Source organism: Taudactylus pleione, unplaced genomic scaffold (assembly GCF_031769625.1).
Source record: "Taudactylus pleione unplaced genomic scaffold, aTauple2 ptg000006l, whole genome shotgun sequence".
NCBI lineage: Eukaryota > Metazoa > Chordata > Amphibia > Anura > Myobatrachidae > Taudactylus > Taudactylus pleione.
Window position 1 is genome coordinate 3,223,300 of NW_028284409.1, and position 15,550 is coordinate 3,238,849.

Here is a 15,550-nt window from a genome sequence, read left to right on the forward strand (position 1 = left end):
GCATAGGTGTTGTTTTCTGTGGTGTACAGTACAGTGGGTTTAAGCATTTCATCTTCAAATGTATGTCTTTTGTAAACCTTCACACATTGTATATCAGTGACAGATGCAAGAAAGTAAGAAATTCCTTTTGCACAATTACTGTATATGTATATAGATTATATCATAGAAAGATTATCTACTATATAAAAATTAAAATTTGTCCTTCTGTCCTTCTGTCATTCTGTCTTTTTATACAAATCCACAGTTTACAAGCCAAGATCGTGAAATTTTACATACGAGTGTATTAAAACACGGCAGAGGCAACTAAAAAAATGTGAAATTGAAAGTAATTACTGTTAATTTGTAAATAATTAAAAACCACAATTTTTGCATAGCTTTCGCCCTCTACAGGTCAGGTGTGAAATTACAAAAGGATTTAGGGCCTGATTCAGAGCTGAACGCTCTGACCAGAGCGCTCGCTCTGAATCAGGGCCCTCCTACCTTTTTTTGGAGCGTCCTCATGGACGCTCGCATAGCTGTGGGTTACCACCCACAGCTATAGCGAGCGTCCATGATGATGGTCGCGATGGTCTTGACCATCGCAACCATCGGGCTTGCGACGGAGACCCTGCGGTAGGGTCTCGCTGCCGCAAGCCCTGGAGTGATTTTGGCTCTGAGCCAAAATCACTCCCACTGACATCACTAGTGAGTCACTAGTGATGTCAGTGGGGCTGGCTTCAGACGGTAGGCGTTCCCATGGAAACGCCTCCGTCTGGCAGGCACGCCCCCGGCACGCCCACCAAAGTAGGCGTGCTGTCAATCAACATCGACAGCACGCCCCCTTTGGTGCGAGACCCGGAGCGACAGCTTGGCTGTCGCAGTCCGGGTCTCGCGCATGCACACGACGGAGTTCCCTCCGTCGTGCGCATGCGCAGTGGGGCAACATTAACCCGTTTGCGAGCGTCCTTTGCTCGCGAACGGGTCTGAATGACCCTCTTAGCCCACAGTTTACAAGCCAAGATCTCTCATGGTTCTACACCTAAAACACCAAAGAAGAATAAAAGCATTGTCCTGTGTAGTTTATTGTTAGATGCAGATTTGGACACCATTCTTCTTGGGCCATCTGCAAGGTCAATAATAAAAATATTAAAATTTTATTTTTGTTTCATTTCATAATTTGATTTTATAACATGCATTTTGCTACATACTAAGGAATTATGGAATTTTATTCTGTAGCATATAATCTAAGTCTCTGAACATCATTTACTATGGCTCTCGCATGGAGTTTAAAGTACCTTTTAAATGCTGTATGAATTTATTAGGGATTAGCGGGTTCGGTTCTCAGAGAGCCGAACCCACCCGAATTTTGGGGATCCGGGGCGATCCCTGCCCCGGATCCCTCACCCAAGGCAAAACCTCGCCATGCCACTGTCGGGTCGCGAGGTTTTGTATTGAGTGGGCTTAACGCTGATTGGCTAAGAGAGCCGTCTGTAATGGCTCTCAGCCAATCAGCATTAAGCCCATTTAATATGCACACAGGAAGCAAAAGAAGATGGCGCACGCCATCCCTCGCTGCCTGACACCGCTGGCACCCCCCGCTGCCAACACCGCCAGCACCTCCACTGACAGCATCCCCCGCTGCTGACACCACCGCTGCCGACACTGCCGGCACCCCTGCAATGCTGCCCCACCTACTCACCTACACCCTTAGTGACCCCCACACTGCCGACACTGCCGGCACTCCCACACTGAGGACACCACCAGCACCCCTGCACTGCCGACACTGTCAGCACACATGCACTGAGGACATCGCTGGCACCCCCGCTCTGCCGACACCACCGGCATCCTGCATTGACAACACCCTTGAACTGCCAACACAGTCAGCAAACCTGCACTGAGGACACCGCTGGCACCCCCGCACTGCCGACATCGCCGGCACCCTACATTGAGAACACCGCTGCACTGCTGACACAGTCAGCAAACCTGCACTGAGGAACCACTATTGATATTAAGCCAGGCTTATTATGAGTCTGAACATGGTAAAAATTGATTGCATCCATGAGGAGAGATCCATTTGATTTACAGTCAGGCCCATAAAGATGGCAACTATACTGGGATGCAAAAACGCAGCTCTGCAGCATAAATTTTTATTTATACTTGCTCATGCATCAGCTTACACAACTAGATGGTGTCAACAGTGGCGACCAAACTTTTTAGGCTACCTCCTTGGTTGCTGGACCGCACTATGGAATGTACAGAGGCTACTTCCGGTTCATTCCTTTGTCAGCCCCTGAAGGGTAAAACCGAGTGGATGAATCTTATGAACCGTGGAGACCCTGAATGCCAGAAACAACTGCACAAGGAACTGGAAGTAGTTGCTGTGCATTTCATAGTACGATCCAGCAACCTAACACAGTCTAACACAGTCATCCTGGTATCACAGTAACAGAAGCTCTTGGCCGTGTTTACACTGTACATCCGACAAATTTTGAATGCTTCTATCTCCAAAGTTTGCTTTACACCGTTGCAGGTTCTACTTCCTTCAAAGACCTTAGGACTGTGGATGGGGAAGTTTGTCACACTTTTCATGAGGCCTGCCAAAGGAGAGGTTTACTCCAGCTAGTAATAAATATAGCAAACTGGACTTTAGGAAGTCTGTTGTGAAAGTTACAGTATAGTTCAAAGTACTTGTTAAATTATTTAAAGAGCTTTGATATTACAAGTTATTCCTCTATGCAGGATCTAGTCATAATTTCGGTGCTTAGGATGCCAGCGCTTAGGATGCCGGCGCTAGAATCCCGACACCCGTCAGAATCCCGGCACCAGAATCCTGATGGTAAGTAGTGGGGTTAGGGGGAGGGGTAGGAGTTAGGCACTAAGGGAAGGGTTAGGCCCTGGGAGAGAGGGTTAAGTTTAGGCTGCGGGGGCTAGGTTTAGGCACTAGGGAGGGAGGGTTAGGGGTAGGGTTAGTATACCTACCAATGGGTATCCTAACCCTGTTCGGATGCCGGTGTAGAGATTCTGACCGCCGGGATCCCGAGCGTCAGTATCCCATACCGAACCCGTTGATGCTTAGCCATTTCCAAAGCAGTATACTTTATATATTTTTGATTATTCATTGTATTCACTTTCAACTAATAAAATAAACTGTCTTTACGTGATTGAATATAAGGAATTTAGTGGTTTTCATTCTTACACTATGGTTTGCAACACTTAAATATATCAAATTAAGACCCAAAGTCATTTTAAATTGCTTTACATTTATATGTGTTGCTGTTATTAAGTATGTAATTACATGTATATATAGGGAATTTTGAGCTCATACACACAGGGCCGTAACTAGGAGTGTGTGAGTGGTGCTGTCTCCACGGCTGCATGGCCCATATTAACCCCCTCCCCAAATTGCTAACCAGAAATAGGCATTTAAGCCTCGGTTGGTAGTGGAAAAAATTGGTGGGACAAAGCGCATGGGAACCCTGTAATTCTTCATTAACCAGTGGCACTCTAGCAAGAGGGACAAGCGTCATGGGGTCCCCCCAGCCCTATTACCAACCAACACTAGGCTGGTCAGCACGTGGCTGGAATCCCTTAGGGAAATGGGTTTACAAAAAGTGCCCCCTCCTCCTTAGAAGAACAAACCCTATGCTAATAGCACTAAGGATATTTCCCACATCCCTAGTATTAATAAATATTGTTTGAAGATAGAAATTATATTGTTCTGTTCTGGCATACTACAGCAAGACTGTTCCATCGCTTTTAGCATTCCAATGCATTCCTAAACTTATGATCTCATTTGTAGTGCCTACATGTATATGGAACAATCCTATCCATGTGGATCTGACAAACTAATAAAGTGGTGAATGAGGGTTTGTGAGTGCTTATTTAACAAAGGTTTTTTTTTAGAGAAGCACTACAAGAACCAACAGGCCCTGGATGCAAGGTCACACTGACACCTGTGGCTCTCAAATGCCCTGGCAGCAATTTAAATTGGGCACAACAGTGCTAGCTGTGATCTTTAGTGCACCAGTAAAGAACAATATCATTTCTAACTTTAAACAATATTTATTAACACCACACTCACTGCACCGGCATGTGGAATAACCCTAATGGTATCAGCAGTGATCTATTCTCCCTAGGAGGAGGTCCACATTTTTATTGTAGGCCCGATACCAGTAGGGATCTCAACCCTTTGCTGGCCAGCATAGGGCTGGTTGGAACTATGGCATAGGGACACCAATTTAAGTTTTGTCTGTATAATGCCACAAGCCCAGTCTGTTAAAACCTAGTGCTGATTAATGGATATTTTGGGGGGAATACTGCTCTTTATTCCCCCCAATTTTTCCACTATCAACTAAGGGTAAGGGAGGAAACCCAATGCCATATGTTTTTTTTTTCATCTGTGCAGTGCTTTTCAGAGTAATTTTTTAGGTGGTGGGTATCAAACTTGCCCCTTAGTAATTTTGGTGGTTTCTGCAGTTCTTCTGGGGGAAAATAGGGTGGTGGTTTCTATACTAAAATGTGGTTTTGGTTATTTTTGCAGCACTTTTTAGTTTAGTAAACCAGTAATGAGAAAACCCAAAATCAGGAAAGATGGGATTATTCTGATAATTCCATTTTTTGTTTTTAATCTAGTATAAAAACAAATTAATATCCTAAAATTTGTTAATTTAACAAACGATTATTAATTTAAATTTCACTATTACACTTACTTTCTCTTCCTTGTCAGCTGTCAAACTCACTGGCATTCCTCATTCTTAGTACATGGTAAAATAATTCAAAAGTTATATTGTACTATCTTATCAATAAATAGAAATAAGCAGTAATGAACTACAGTAACAGCGTATTGAACATTACTTGATCATATGAATGAAATAAACATACCTGTGAAAGTATTTCCTCTATTGAGGAACCCTAAAGTTACCAAAACCTTGTTTTTCTGTTCAGAGAAGTCAGAGATGAATGGAGCCGCATCACTATCAGCCAGCATCCTGTGTGGGAGGAAAGCCTGAAACTCATTTGTGTTCTGAAAATCAGTTGGAAAGTTGGTGGCTGCAATGAATTCTACTGTCGTAGCCCAATGTACACCAAAGTCTCTTTCAGGTGCTGACAAATAGCTTAACCTGTGTGAAAATACCAATATAATATTTTACATTATTTTAACAGTGTACAATTTGTGCTGCTTGAACACAAACTGATATTAGCTACTAAATAATACATTTTGATTTTTAATATAAAAATCAATTGTGAAGCTTACAAAATAAGTTTGATCAAATAAATTGATGATATACAAATTATAAAGCAGTAAAGCATCTGTCTATAAAGTGAGTTACATCTACAACAAAACATAAAGAATATAGGCAGTCTCCCAGTTGCAGAGCAGTGACAGTGACAGACAAATTGGTACTATTACATAGATCATACCCTCCAACTCTACCGTTTTAGCTGGTACAGTACCGTTTTTTAATGGTCTGTACTGGCAAACGGGCTGTACCATTTTGTACCGAGTGGGTACAATCTCCCTATTCTTTTAACAGCGCTGCTGGGACACAGGACTCCCGCAGCGCTTCTGAGTGACAGGCGGCTGTGCTCCGCCTCCGTGGTTCACTGCAGTGCAGTCTGCAATGACGCTGACATAATCACCCCAGCGCCGGTGTACTGAAGATAAACCAGCCTGCGCTGGCTGGTGCTTCTGGACCCCAGGTACAGTATCAGTGGACACGCCCCTTTATCTTTTACTACGCCCCTTTTATCTGTGGTCACGCCCCTGTACTGGATTCTTAATGTGAAATGTTGGAGGGTATGATAGTTTCAGTAATACATCATCACACAATCCTTCATATTTTTTAGGGACTTCTGCATTAACAGAATTAATTGACAAAATATTACATAAAATAAGTTTAGCGGCAAAAAATGTAAATCAATTTGAGAAGCTAGGCAAAAACAATTATAATATCTAGATTGATGCTGGTACCTGAATTAATGTTATTGCAATTGGTAATAATCTGGCTCGTTAAGAAAGGCCATAATACACTAAGACATGATAAACATTTGTAAGATGACTATATAGATTGAAAAATGGCATCTTTGGGTGTTTTTGAATATTCAGGGAAGCATGGTAGCACTGTTTAGCAATCCTGACTCATAGCACTGATGTCGTGAGCAGCGGCGGCTCCTACCCTCTTAGATGAGGGGTGCTGCCGCCGCTGATAATGAGGGGGAGGACAGGTGCAATTACTCACCCACTGCACCTGTCCTGGCCGGGTCTCTGCGCCTGCGCAATTCATTTGTCAAGCACCGGGACCGGTGCATGCGCACTAGCGGCAGGGAGCCGCGCATGTGCATGCCACCGGCATCCAAAGGGCTGCATCGTCTGCAGCCCCTAGGAGCCGGTTAGGGCTTGAGGCAAGGCAGAGTAGTGGCTTCCTCCTGGAAGCCGCTCTCTGCTAACAGCAGCAGCCCGGACTGGCAGTCCCAGGGGGAGGAGACATCTGCCAATAAGACTGCTTGTATATGTGACTGGCAGGTAGTGCTTCCAATAGGAAGCCACTGCCAGTCACACAGTGTAGCCAGTGCAGTCACGGACTGCACTGACTACACTGTGGTGGTGGATTTTATGGGGGAGCTGCAGCCTCGCAACCCCTAGGCAAAGTCCGCCACTGGTCGTGAGTTAGATTCCCAAGGCCTTATCTGTGTGGAGTTTTGTTTGACTGGATATTCTTTCACACTCCAAAACAGATTTATTGGCTGATAACCAAAATGGACCTAAGAGTGTGTGCGGCTGCTTGTATGTTAAGAAATTTAGACTGTAAACTGCAAAGGGGATGGCCTAATGTGAATGGCAAATGTTCTCTGTTCAGCACTTTTATTCACAGTACAGTATATAAATAAATTATAATAATATTCCATATGCACCAACATTATTTATAGTGGAAGCTATTCTTTTTGATCATAAAAAATTAGCGCTGACACATATATATGATGATATATAGTATGAAGTGGGACATTGTATGAGGCTGTGTGTCATTATTAATATCCTTTGAGAGAGCATGGCCCAAACTTGTAAGGCTGCACTTATTTTCTTCTAACCAGTACGAAGCCAGAGACTGGAGTAAGCGGAGACGTAAGGAAGCTCTGCCTGAACAACTAATATGTTACCGGAATCATGCGGCCGGCGGTTCTAATCCCGACATAGGTAGCCTGGCAGGGGTGAAGATCCCCAAGCTACAAAAGGTAAGTATAAACTAATTTTTTTTTAACCCCTAACCCGAACCCTCCTTTAGGGGTGCCTAACCCTAACCTCCCACCCAAGTGCCTAAACCTAACCCCCCTTTCCCCTAGCCTAACCCTAACCTCCCGGGGGGGTGCCTAACCTTAAGTCCCCCCCGGGAGCCCCTAACCTAACCCTCCCCTGTCCACGCCTGGCTTACCTTCGATTGGTAAGCCAGGTGTCGCTCTCCCGGCGTAGGTCTAATGACAAGTTTCAGGATTTCGATGCCTGTCATTTCTACCTTGAATTAGACAGTCGGGAAGCCGGCGGGATTTCGTCCGTTGGCTTGCCGACTGCTTCCCATGTTACCTCCGAGTTCTCTCAGTATTGCTGAGTATTGCTGATTGTGTTCAAGCATCCTACCATCACTGCAACCTGACCAACTGTTCATTTATGTACAGTCATTAAAAATTAATAAAATGACTGGAGCTTAAATTCTAATAATCCCATCAACAAACAGACTTTTGTGGCTCCAAAATTACTAGGCTACAGTAGTGTTACATCCATGCACTGTCATTTCAAGTGTAGTGGGTATTTACTCATCTCTTTATATATATAATATATTCCATAGACAAAAAACCTCACGGTTTCACATGTCCCATTAAGGCTGCTTAGACATCATCTGAAAATTCACAAAACCTATTGATTTTCTGCCACTCAAACTTCAAAAAGCAATGAAATTACAATCATTAAGGCTGACGCCTTAATGGACGTGTTCCTTGCACAAGACAGATATGATATGCCATCACACCCTGCAGTTAACTGCAAATTCAGCACTCTCACAGAATGAGATTGCTGGCCCTCACAAAAGTCCAGGATCATTTTACAGGTACCTAGGAACGGACAAAGGCCCTCATTCAGAGCCGTACGCTCTGAGCAGAGCGCACGCTCTGAATGAGGGCCGCCATCCATAAAAATAGAGCGTCCTCCTGGACGCTCGTATAGCTGTGGGTCACCACCCACAGCCTATACGAGCGTGCAGTTTGATGGCCGCGATGGTCGTGACCATCGCGACCATCGAAACTGCGAGCCGGAGCCTGCGGTTGAGGTTTTCAACCGCAAGGCCCGGAGTGATTTTGGCTCTATCAGAGCCAAAATCACTCCCACTGACATAACTACTGATGTCAGAGGGCCGGCTTCTGACGGGAGGCGTTCCCTTGGGAACGCCCCCGTCAGGGAGGCACGCCCCCGGCACGCCCACCAAAGGGGGCGTGCTGTCAATCAACATCGACAGCACGCCCCCTTTGATCAGACACAACGAGCAAAGGACTTTCCTTCGCTCGTCGCGTCTGGCGCATGCGCACGACGGAGCTCCCTCCGTCGTGCGCATGCTCAGTGCAGACCATCGACCCACTTGCGAGCGGACAGCCGCTTGCGAGTGGGTCTGAATCAGGGCCAAAGGTAGGAGGTGCGCGCACCTGTCACAATGTGGCTACATTTTTAAACAAAATTTTTTATGCACAAAATCGGTCTATACAGAGTTGCTTCAGAACTGTGGAACTGTACTATACCCTATATACTCCTGAAAGAGCAATCAGCTGTTGCTCATATATAACTTCTAATAAGAGACTTTTTCTAGAGACTTCATGCATATTTATTTATTGTGTTTTATTTTTACATATCTGGATTTGATTGCATTTTAATTTTTTTATGTATCTGCATTATCTGTCACATTTTTATTTTTTTACATTGTGTACTCATTAAAACGCACCAATTATTCCATATCCAGACTATATTCGTTGTGCGCCTGATACAGACCCAAAAACTCAAAACTCATATTTATCTAATTTAGAATATACGTTCAGCTCCCTTATTTTTAAAAATATCATACTCTGCCTATGCATGTACACTTTCTTCCCCTATATGCCTCCATGCTGCTATATATTCCCCAATCCCTACTGCTGTGTGGTCTCCCAACTGTGATAGTCTGTGTTCCCTCATCCGCACCAATGTTTTTCCCCAGCTGCACCGCCCTGCATCCGTGCCTTCTCCACAGCCACATTGCTGTCTTTCTCTCATCTATGGCACTCTTTCTTCCTCCATCTGCACTACTCTGATCCCCCCCCAACCATGCAAATCTGTCTCCCCCCCAGCACCTGCACCACTCTGTCTTCCTCCCCATCCACACCAATCTGTCTTCCCCAATCCCTACTGCTGTGTGGTCTCTGAACTATGGTAGTCTGTGTTCTCTCATCTGCACCAATCTGACTTTCTCCATCTGCACCGCCCTGCATCCGTGCCACTCTGTTTGCTTCTGCAGCACTGTCTTCCCCTAAGCCACGCCGCTGTCTTCCTTTCCTCTGTGGCACTCTTTCTTCCTCCATCTGCACCACTCTGTCCCCCCCAAACTGTGCAACTCTGTCTCCTCCCCCCACCCGCACTACTCTGTCTTCTTACCCATCCACACTAATCTGTCTTCCCCAATCCCTACTGTTGTGTGTTCTCCTATTTGTGCTAGTCTGTATTCCCTTATCTGTACCAATCTGTCTTTACCCATCTGCACTACTCTGTCTTCCCAGGTCCATGCCACTCTCTTCCCCCATCCACGTCGCTGTCCCCCAAACTGTGCCACTCTGTTTCCCCCCATCCGCACCGCTGTTTTCCACCCATCTGCATTACTTTGGCTACCCCTCCTCGATACTGCAAAACCTTCCCTCCTCTACACGCCTTTGTGTCTCACCTATCCACAATGCTGTGTCTCTTTCCCCCATCCACAAAACTTTTATCCCATCTGCACAGCTCTATTTTCTGCTTTGACCTCAATTGCATAGACTGCATGTGTGTATTCCAATGAGCACACAATTCTGTGAATTAGCAGCTCCACCATTTTGTGAGTGACAGCAATCTCATTCTGTGAGAGTGCTGATCTGCAGTTAACCACAGGGTGTGATGGCATACCATATCTGTATTGCGCAAGGAATACGTCCATTAAGGCGTCAGCCTTAATGATCATAATTTCATTGCTTTTTGAAGTTTGAGTGGCAGAAAATCAATAGGTTTTGTGAATTTTCAGATCATGTCTAAGCAGCCTTAACGGGACATGTGAAACCGTGAGGTTTTTCGTCTTTGGAATTTCATAGCTTTTTAAAATTATTAACTATCAGGGTTTGGATCAGCAAACCCGGCCACCTGCAGGGGAGAAGGGCAACAAAATGGTACACTAACGCAGGTGGAAGAGGGGACAGCACACAGGAGGTTGGTTTGGGAGGTGCAGAGTGCGAGACAGCTGTAGGCATGTGGGGTAGCGGCAGCAGCGGTGGTGCAGATCAGTGGCAGCGGTGCAGTGCAAAGGGGGCATCAGTGGGCGACAGAAGGCTCACTGGTAGTGCGTATGCACCTGATAAAATCAAATCAATAAGTCACAGATGCATGAATGTAGCAGTGAGATCTACGCATCTATGTTAAAATTGATTTATGTTGTGTGGTGCATATGAATATATAAATATTGTCTTTTGCAGTAGTACTACAGATCCCAGCAGGCATCCCCCACATACTGGCACTTGGAGAACCACAAGTACCAGCAGGCGGGGCACTAAGGGCCTGCTGGTACCTATAGTACCCCTGCAAAAGAAATATTAAAATAAAACAGACAGGCACTGTTTTTTTTAAATATTTTTTTAGCGGGATCTTCACCTGGACTTCTGCGGCATCTTTACCTGGAGCGCGGTGGCCATTAAGCTCTTTTGCATGGCTGCCGCCCATCCAGGGCTTTTGCGGCATCTTCCGTCTTCGGCAGCTCTTCACTGCTGCCTCCCCGCCGCCGACTGAATGCACGGCAACTCGCGCTGGCTGTATTTAAGCCAGCCGAGGGGTCTGGGCAATAACGTTGTGAGCCGTGATTGGCTTGCAGCGGCCATCTTTGAATTTCAAAAATGGCGCTGAGGCGCTATTTTTGAAAAGGGCACGCTTGGTTCTCACCTTTGAATTCAATGGTGAGAACCGCTCATTGGCTGAGAGGCAGATGGCTCGCCTCTCTCAGCCAATGAGCGATCCACACCGGGATTTCTGGACTGAAATCCCGCAGCGGAGCTGTCATTCGGGTAGTAGTGTCCTTAGAGGACACTACTAATGTCCGTGGGCTCAGATAATTCGTGTTTTTTTTTTTGCCAAGACCCTAGATTGTGTGAAGAGGACCTGGACTATGCATAGGAGGAGGTATGGAATTTTTTATTACAGGTACTCCCCATTGGATTACCTCCTGGAGAAGAGGACAGAATGGCTTCAGGGATACTAGGTGAGTATGTGAGATAGTGTGTGCATGTGTGAGTACATGTGTGTGCACATCTATGTTTTAATAAAACTGTATTTTTTTTACAGTGTGTTGTGTGTTTATTTTAATATTGCTCTTGCTGTGGAACTAAAAGTAACAGCAAGCCCCGTAATGCCCCGCATGCATGCGGGGGAGGCTTGCTGGGAACTGTAGTTCCACAGCAAAAGACAATATTTATATTTTCATGTGCACCACACTTTACATAATCAATCCAGCACCCACCACCCTGAGGAGGGGGACCCCTTTTTTGGGGGGTCCCCAACTCCCCAGGGATTCCCAGCCTGGGCTGACTAACAGTCAGGGGTGATGCTTCGGCTGGGGGGCCCGGTGAAAGGGCACCACCCCCCACTAGAAAGGGTCCGGTGCTGGTTCTGGGAAATACAGGGGGGGCCCTATGCATTTTTCCCCCCTGTATTTCCAGAACCAGGACCGGCTCAGAGCCCTGTGCTGGTTGCGCTAAATATGGGGGACCCCTACGTCATTTGTCCCCCATATTTTGGCAACCAGGACAGGTTCTATAAAGCCTGGTCTTGGTTGTGCTTAATATGGGGGACCCCTACATCGTTTGTCCCCTGTATTTAGCACACCCAGTACTGGGGCTCCATAGCCCAGGACTGGTTGTTTTTTTGGGGAGGGGGTCACACCATTTTATTTTATTTTTTTACACTGTTTTTATTTTTAAACACAGAAGCTTCTGTGTTTGTTTTTTTTAAACACAGATGCAGGTACCACGGATCTTCCAGATCCGAGCCTGCATCTGTGTGCTGCTACCTCCCCCGGGTCCTAACGCCTGCACTACCTCTTCCCGCACCACCACCGCTAACGCCCGCTACCGTCCTCGGTTCCCAGCTGCAGCTAATGGCCGCTAACCCCTACCCCCTCTCCCTCACATCCCAGCCGCAGCAAACGCTGGCTTCCTGCCCCCCGGTCTCGGCCCCTGCTACCGCCCACAAACGATAGCCATCATGCTGCACCCATGTGAAGCCATAGTTATTACACCTGCTGGAGGCTCCTACTGCGGCTACGCAACAAGTTGAAAAGTCCTATCTCTACAGTGGCGCATTTTTGAGGTAATAGTTTAAAAACTGTAATTGTCTAATTTACCTGAACCCCAAAAGCACGTACCCTGGCACAATTGCTACCTAATTAAACAAACCCCAAGTCTAATTTCCACCCCTACCCTGAGTTTTGCCTTCCCAAAAATCCCCCATAGACTACTGTATAGCAGAAAAGGGTTCCTAATTGAGAGTGTCAGAAAAAAGTGACAGTTGGAGCTTTAGATTACTCCCATGTCCTCATTTTTATGTTTTGGCCTTGAAATTTGGCATGCAGCACCGTGCGGCAGTTCTACCCGCCCCTACCAAATTTCAACTCGGTACCTCCTATAGCTTTTGAGGTGTAGCCCCTTAAACATCCTGCCTCCCCTTCAGAATTCTCTTTGGAGAAATCCGTTTTTTTAGATGCAGCCTTAATATAAGGGCACTCGCACATGTTAGGAAAAAGTAAAATATGTGCAAACAGCCTTTTGTATTGACAACATACAATATTCAGAATCATAAAGTGTGGATGAGTCTCATGGTAACTATGTGCTACTATTAGGGATGCAGTCACCATCCCAGCGGTCGGGATGCTTGTGCTCAGAATACCGGTGTCAGAATCCTGACCACCAGCATCCCTGCCGGTAAGTATTAGGGTTAGGCACAGGGTTACGTTTAGGGTTAGTGGTTAGGGACTAAGGGGAGGGTTAGGCATAGGCGCGGGGAGGTCGGTATTCTGACCGCCGGCATCCCTTCCGCCGGCATCCCGACCGCCGGGATTTCGTACACAACCCTACTGTTATACTGATAACTGATATCATGCTTATTTTCTATTTTATTTATTTTTAGCAAAATATTTAGACTGCAGTGCACAAAAGGAAGTACAACATTACTAAACAAATGATTAATGGGTTCATTCATTTGGTTATTAGCCAAAGAGATTAGAAACCTCTTCTTTATACTGATATTTTTAATTACATACAGTACAGTATATTATTGACAAAGAAATACAAAATAAAGAAAACTAACAAAATCTGATGTCACCTTTTTTGGTAATCATATTGAAGTTTGCCTGTGTCACCGGGTTAGGTACAGGATCCAGATGCCCAGGATGCTGGGTGGTCAGAATATCGAGAGCAGCATCCCAACAGTCAGAATCTCAATTAGGCAAGTCTCCCAACCGTCCTCCTTACCCTAACTCACCTTTCCTGCAGTCTAACCCTAACCCTCCCACCCCACAGCCTAACCCTAACCCCCCCCTCTAACGCCTAACCCCTAACCATTAACCTAACCCACCTCCTAACCCTAATACTTACCGTCAGGATGCCGGTGGTCAAGAGTCTGACTGCTGTTGGGATTCCGGCGCCAGTATTCTGAGCACCTGCATCCCGGCTGCCGGGATGGTAACTACATCCCGTGTCACTAGTTCACACATTTGTGTTAACATTTTTAAATAAAGAAATTGGGAAAATATTAATCTACCAAGGCCACCCTGTGATCCATCCTATCATGGCTCATTTAACCATGATGTTTACAACATGATAATCCCTCTTTTTTTATCCAGCAGTAAATTGCAGTAGTTGAGGGGCAATCACCCAGGTAACCTAAATTCAGTATATGCTGATGCATGTTTCAATAAACCACATACTATATAAACTTACTAGTTCACTGCTTACCCTCTTTTAAGCAATACCTTTTCCCATTTTCTTATAGTCATTACCTTACACCTACACACTCTTCCAAGATCTCCCTATTATCTTGTTATGACTGAGTAGTAAAGAGAAGGATACAATAAAAACAATGACAATAAAAATTATTTCTAAACAAGTTTGTTTTCCTTCTACAAAATGTTTCTATATCTCTTCTACTAGACTATGTTACTCTATCTATTAAAAAAATAAAAACAATGGAGCTATTTTTATAACAACTGTAAGTACTAATTGAGTTTTGTTAAGGAATTGCAAACCATGATTAGTCTTCTAGCAATAACTGTTTTTGTTATGTTATGTGCTGCTTTTGTAGTCATTTTGCTTTCTGTTACCTTTTGGAGCACCTCGGCAATGCAACATTAATAGACTCCACATGAGCCCTCCACATATAGGATAATAACCCTTCTTCTTTGGATAATGGTGGCAGTGAGTTGTTAGATATTTGGTTTGGTGTTTTAATATACTGTATTGAAAAAATTGAAAAAAAATATGTAAATGTTAGTGTAAGAAACACAATAATGATATGACATTTGGCACCGATTGCAATGCTACAAAATAATAAGTAACAGATTGAAAACATTATTTAGTTATGTACTGCGATGCTATATCAGTTACTCCTGCAGCCTAATCACATTATATAGATGGCCTTACAGATGGTAATACAGGCTTACTAGCCAAAAACACTTCTTGGGAATTGAAAAAGCTACAGTATTTTTCAGGGCTGGATTAAGGGGCAGCGACGGGTCAGTCATCCCAGGGCCAAACACACATATGTATGTATGTGTATGTATGTGATTCTGTGTGTATATGTGTAATGGTGTTTATGTGTTAGTGTGTGTACGTATGTGTTAATGTGTATATGTGTTAGTGTGTGTATACTGTTTATGTGTGAGTGTAGGTTGTATATGTATATTTATATTGAGGACCCCCACCCCCAAAGAAAATCCTGCATTTGCCCATGTATTCATGTGGCCGGGGGGGGGGTAGTCTCTGTGTGGTGCTTTAAGGAGGGGTAGGAGCTGTGTGACTTGGAGGGTCCCCCCACAACGTAATTGCCCTGGGGCCCCCCACAAACCTTAATCTGGCCCTGGGAATTTGTTTGCATGCAGTCAGCAAGTTTGACTATAAACTGGACACTAATCTTTCATGTATATATGGTACGTATGGCATGCTAATGGCAGTTACAGTCAGCTATACATAAACTCTATGCTCTTTTTCTCACTTATTCTTCAAACACAAATAACGTTTTGAAAATGTGTGTAAACTGTTGACAAAATACACTGTAACA

At 44.9% G+C, this 15,550-nt stretch overlaps 1 protein-coding gene across 1 annotated transcript in view; it reads right to left on the bottom strand.

The window, feature by feature from the left end:
• The window catches only part of CUNH6orf58 (chromosome unknown C6orf58 homolog), an 87,302-nt gene that overhangs the window by 25,814 nt on the left and 45,938 nt on the right, over positions 1 to 15,550 (bottom strand). Inside the window, exons 4-5 of the mRNA XM_088451473.1 lie at positions 14,595 to 14,725; positions 4,861 to 5,099 (exon numbers count right to left, since the gene is read on the bottom strand). Of these exons, the coding sequence (XP_088307599.1) occupies positions 4,861 to 5,099; positions 14,595 to 14,725 (370 nt within the window). The remainder of the gene's footprint in view (positions 1 to 4,860; positions 5,100 to 14,594; positions 14,726 to 15,550) is intronic.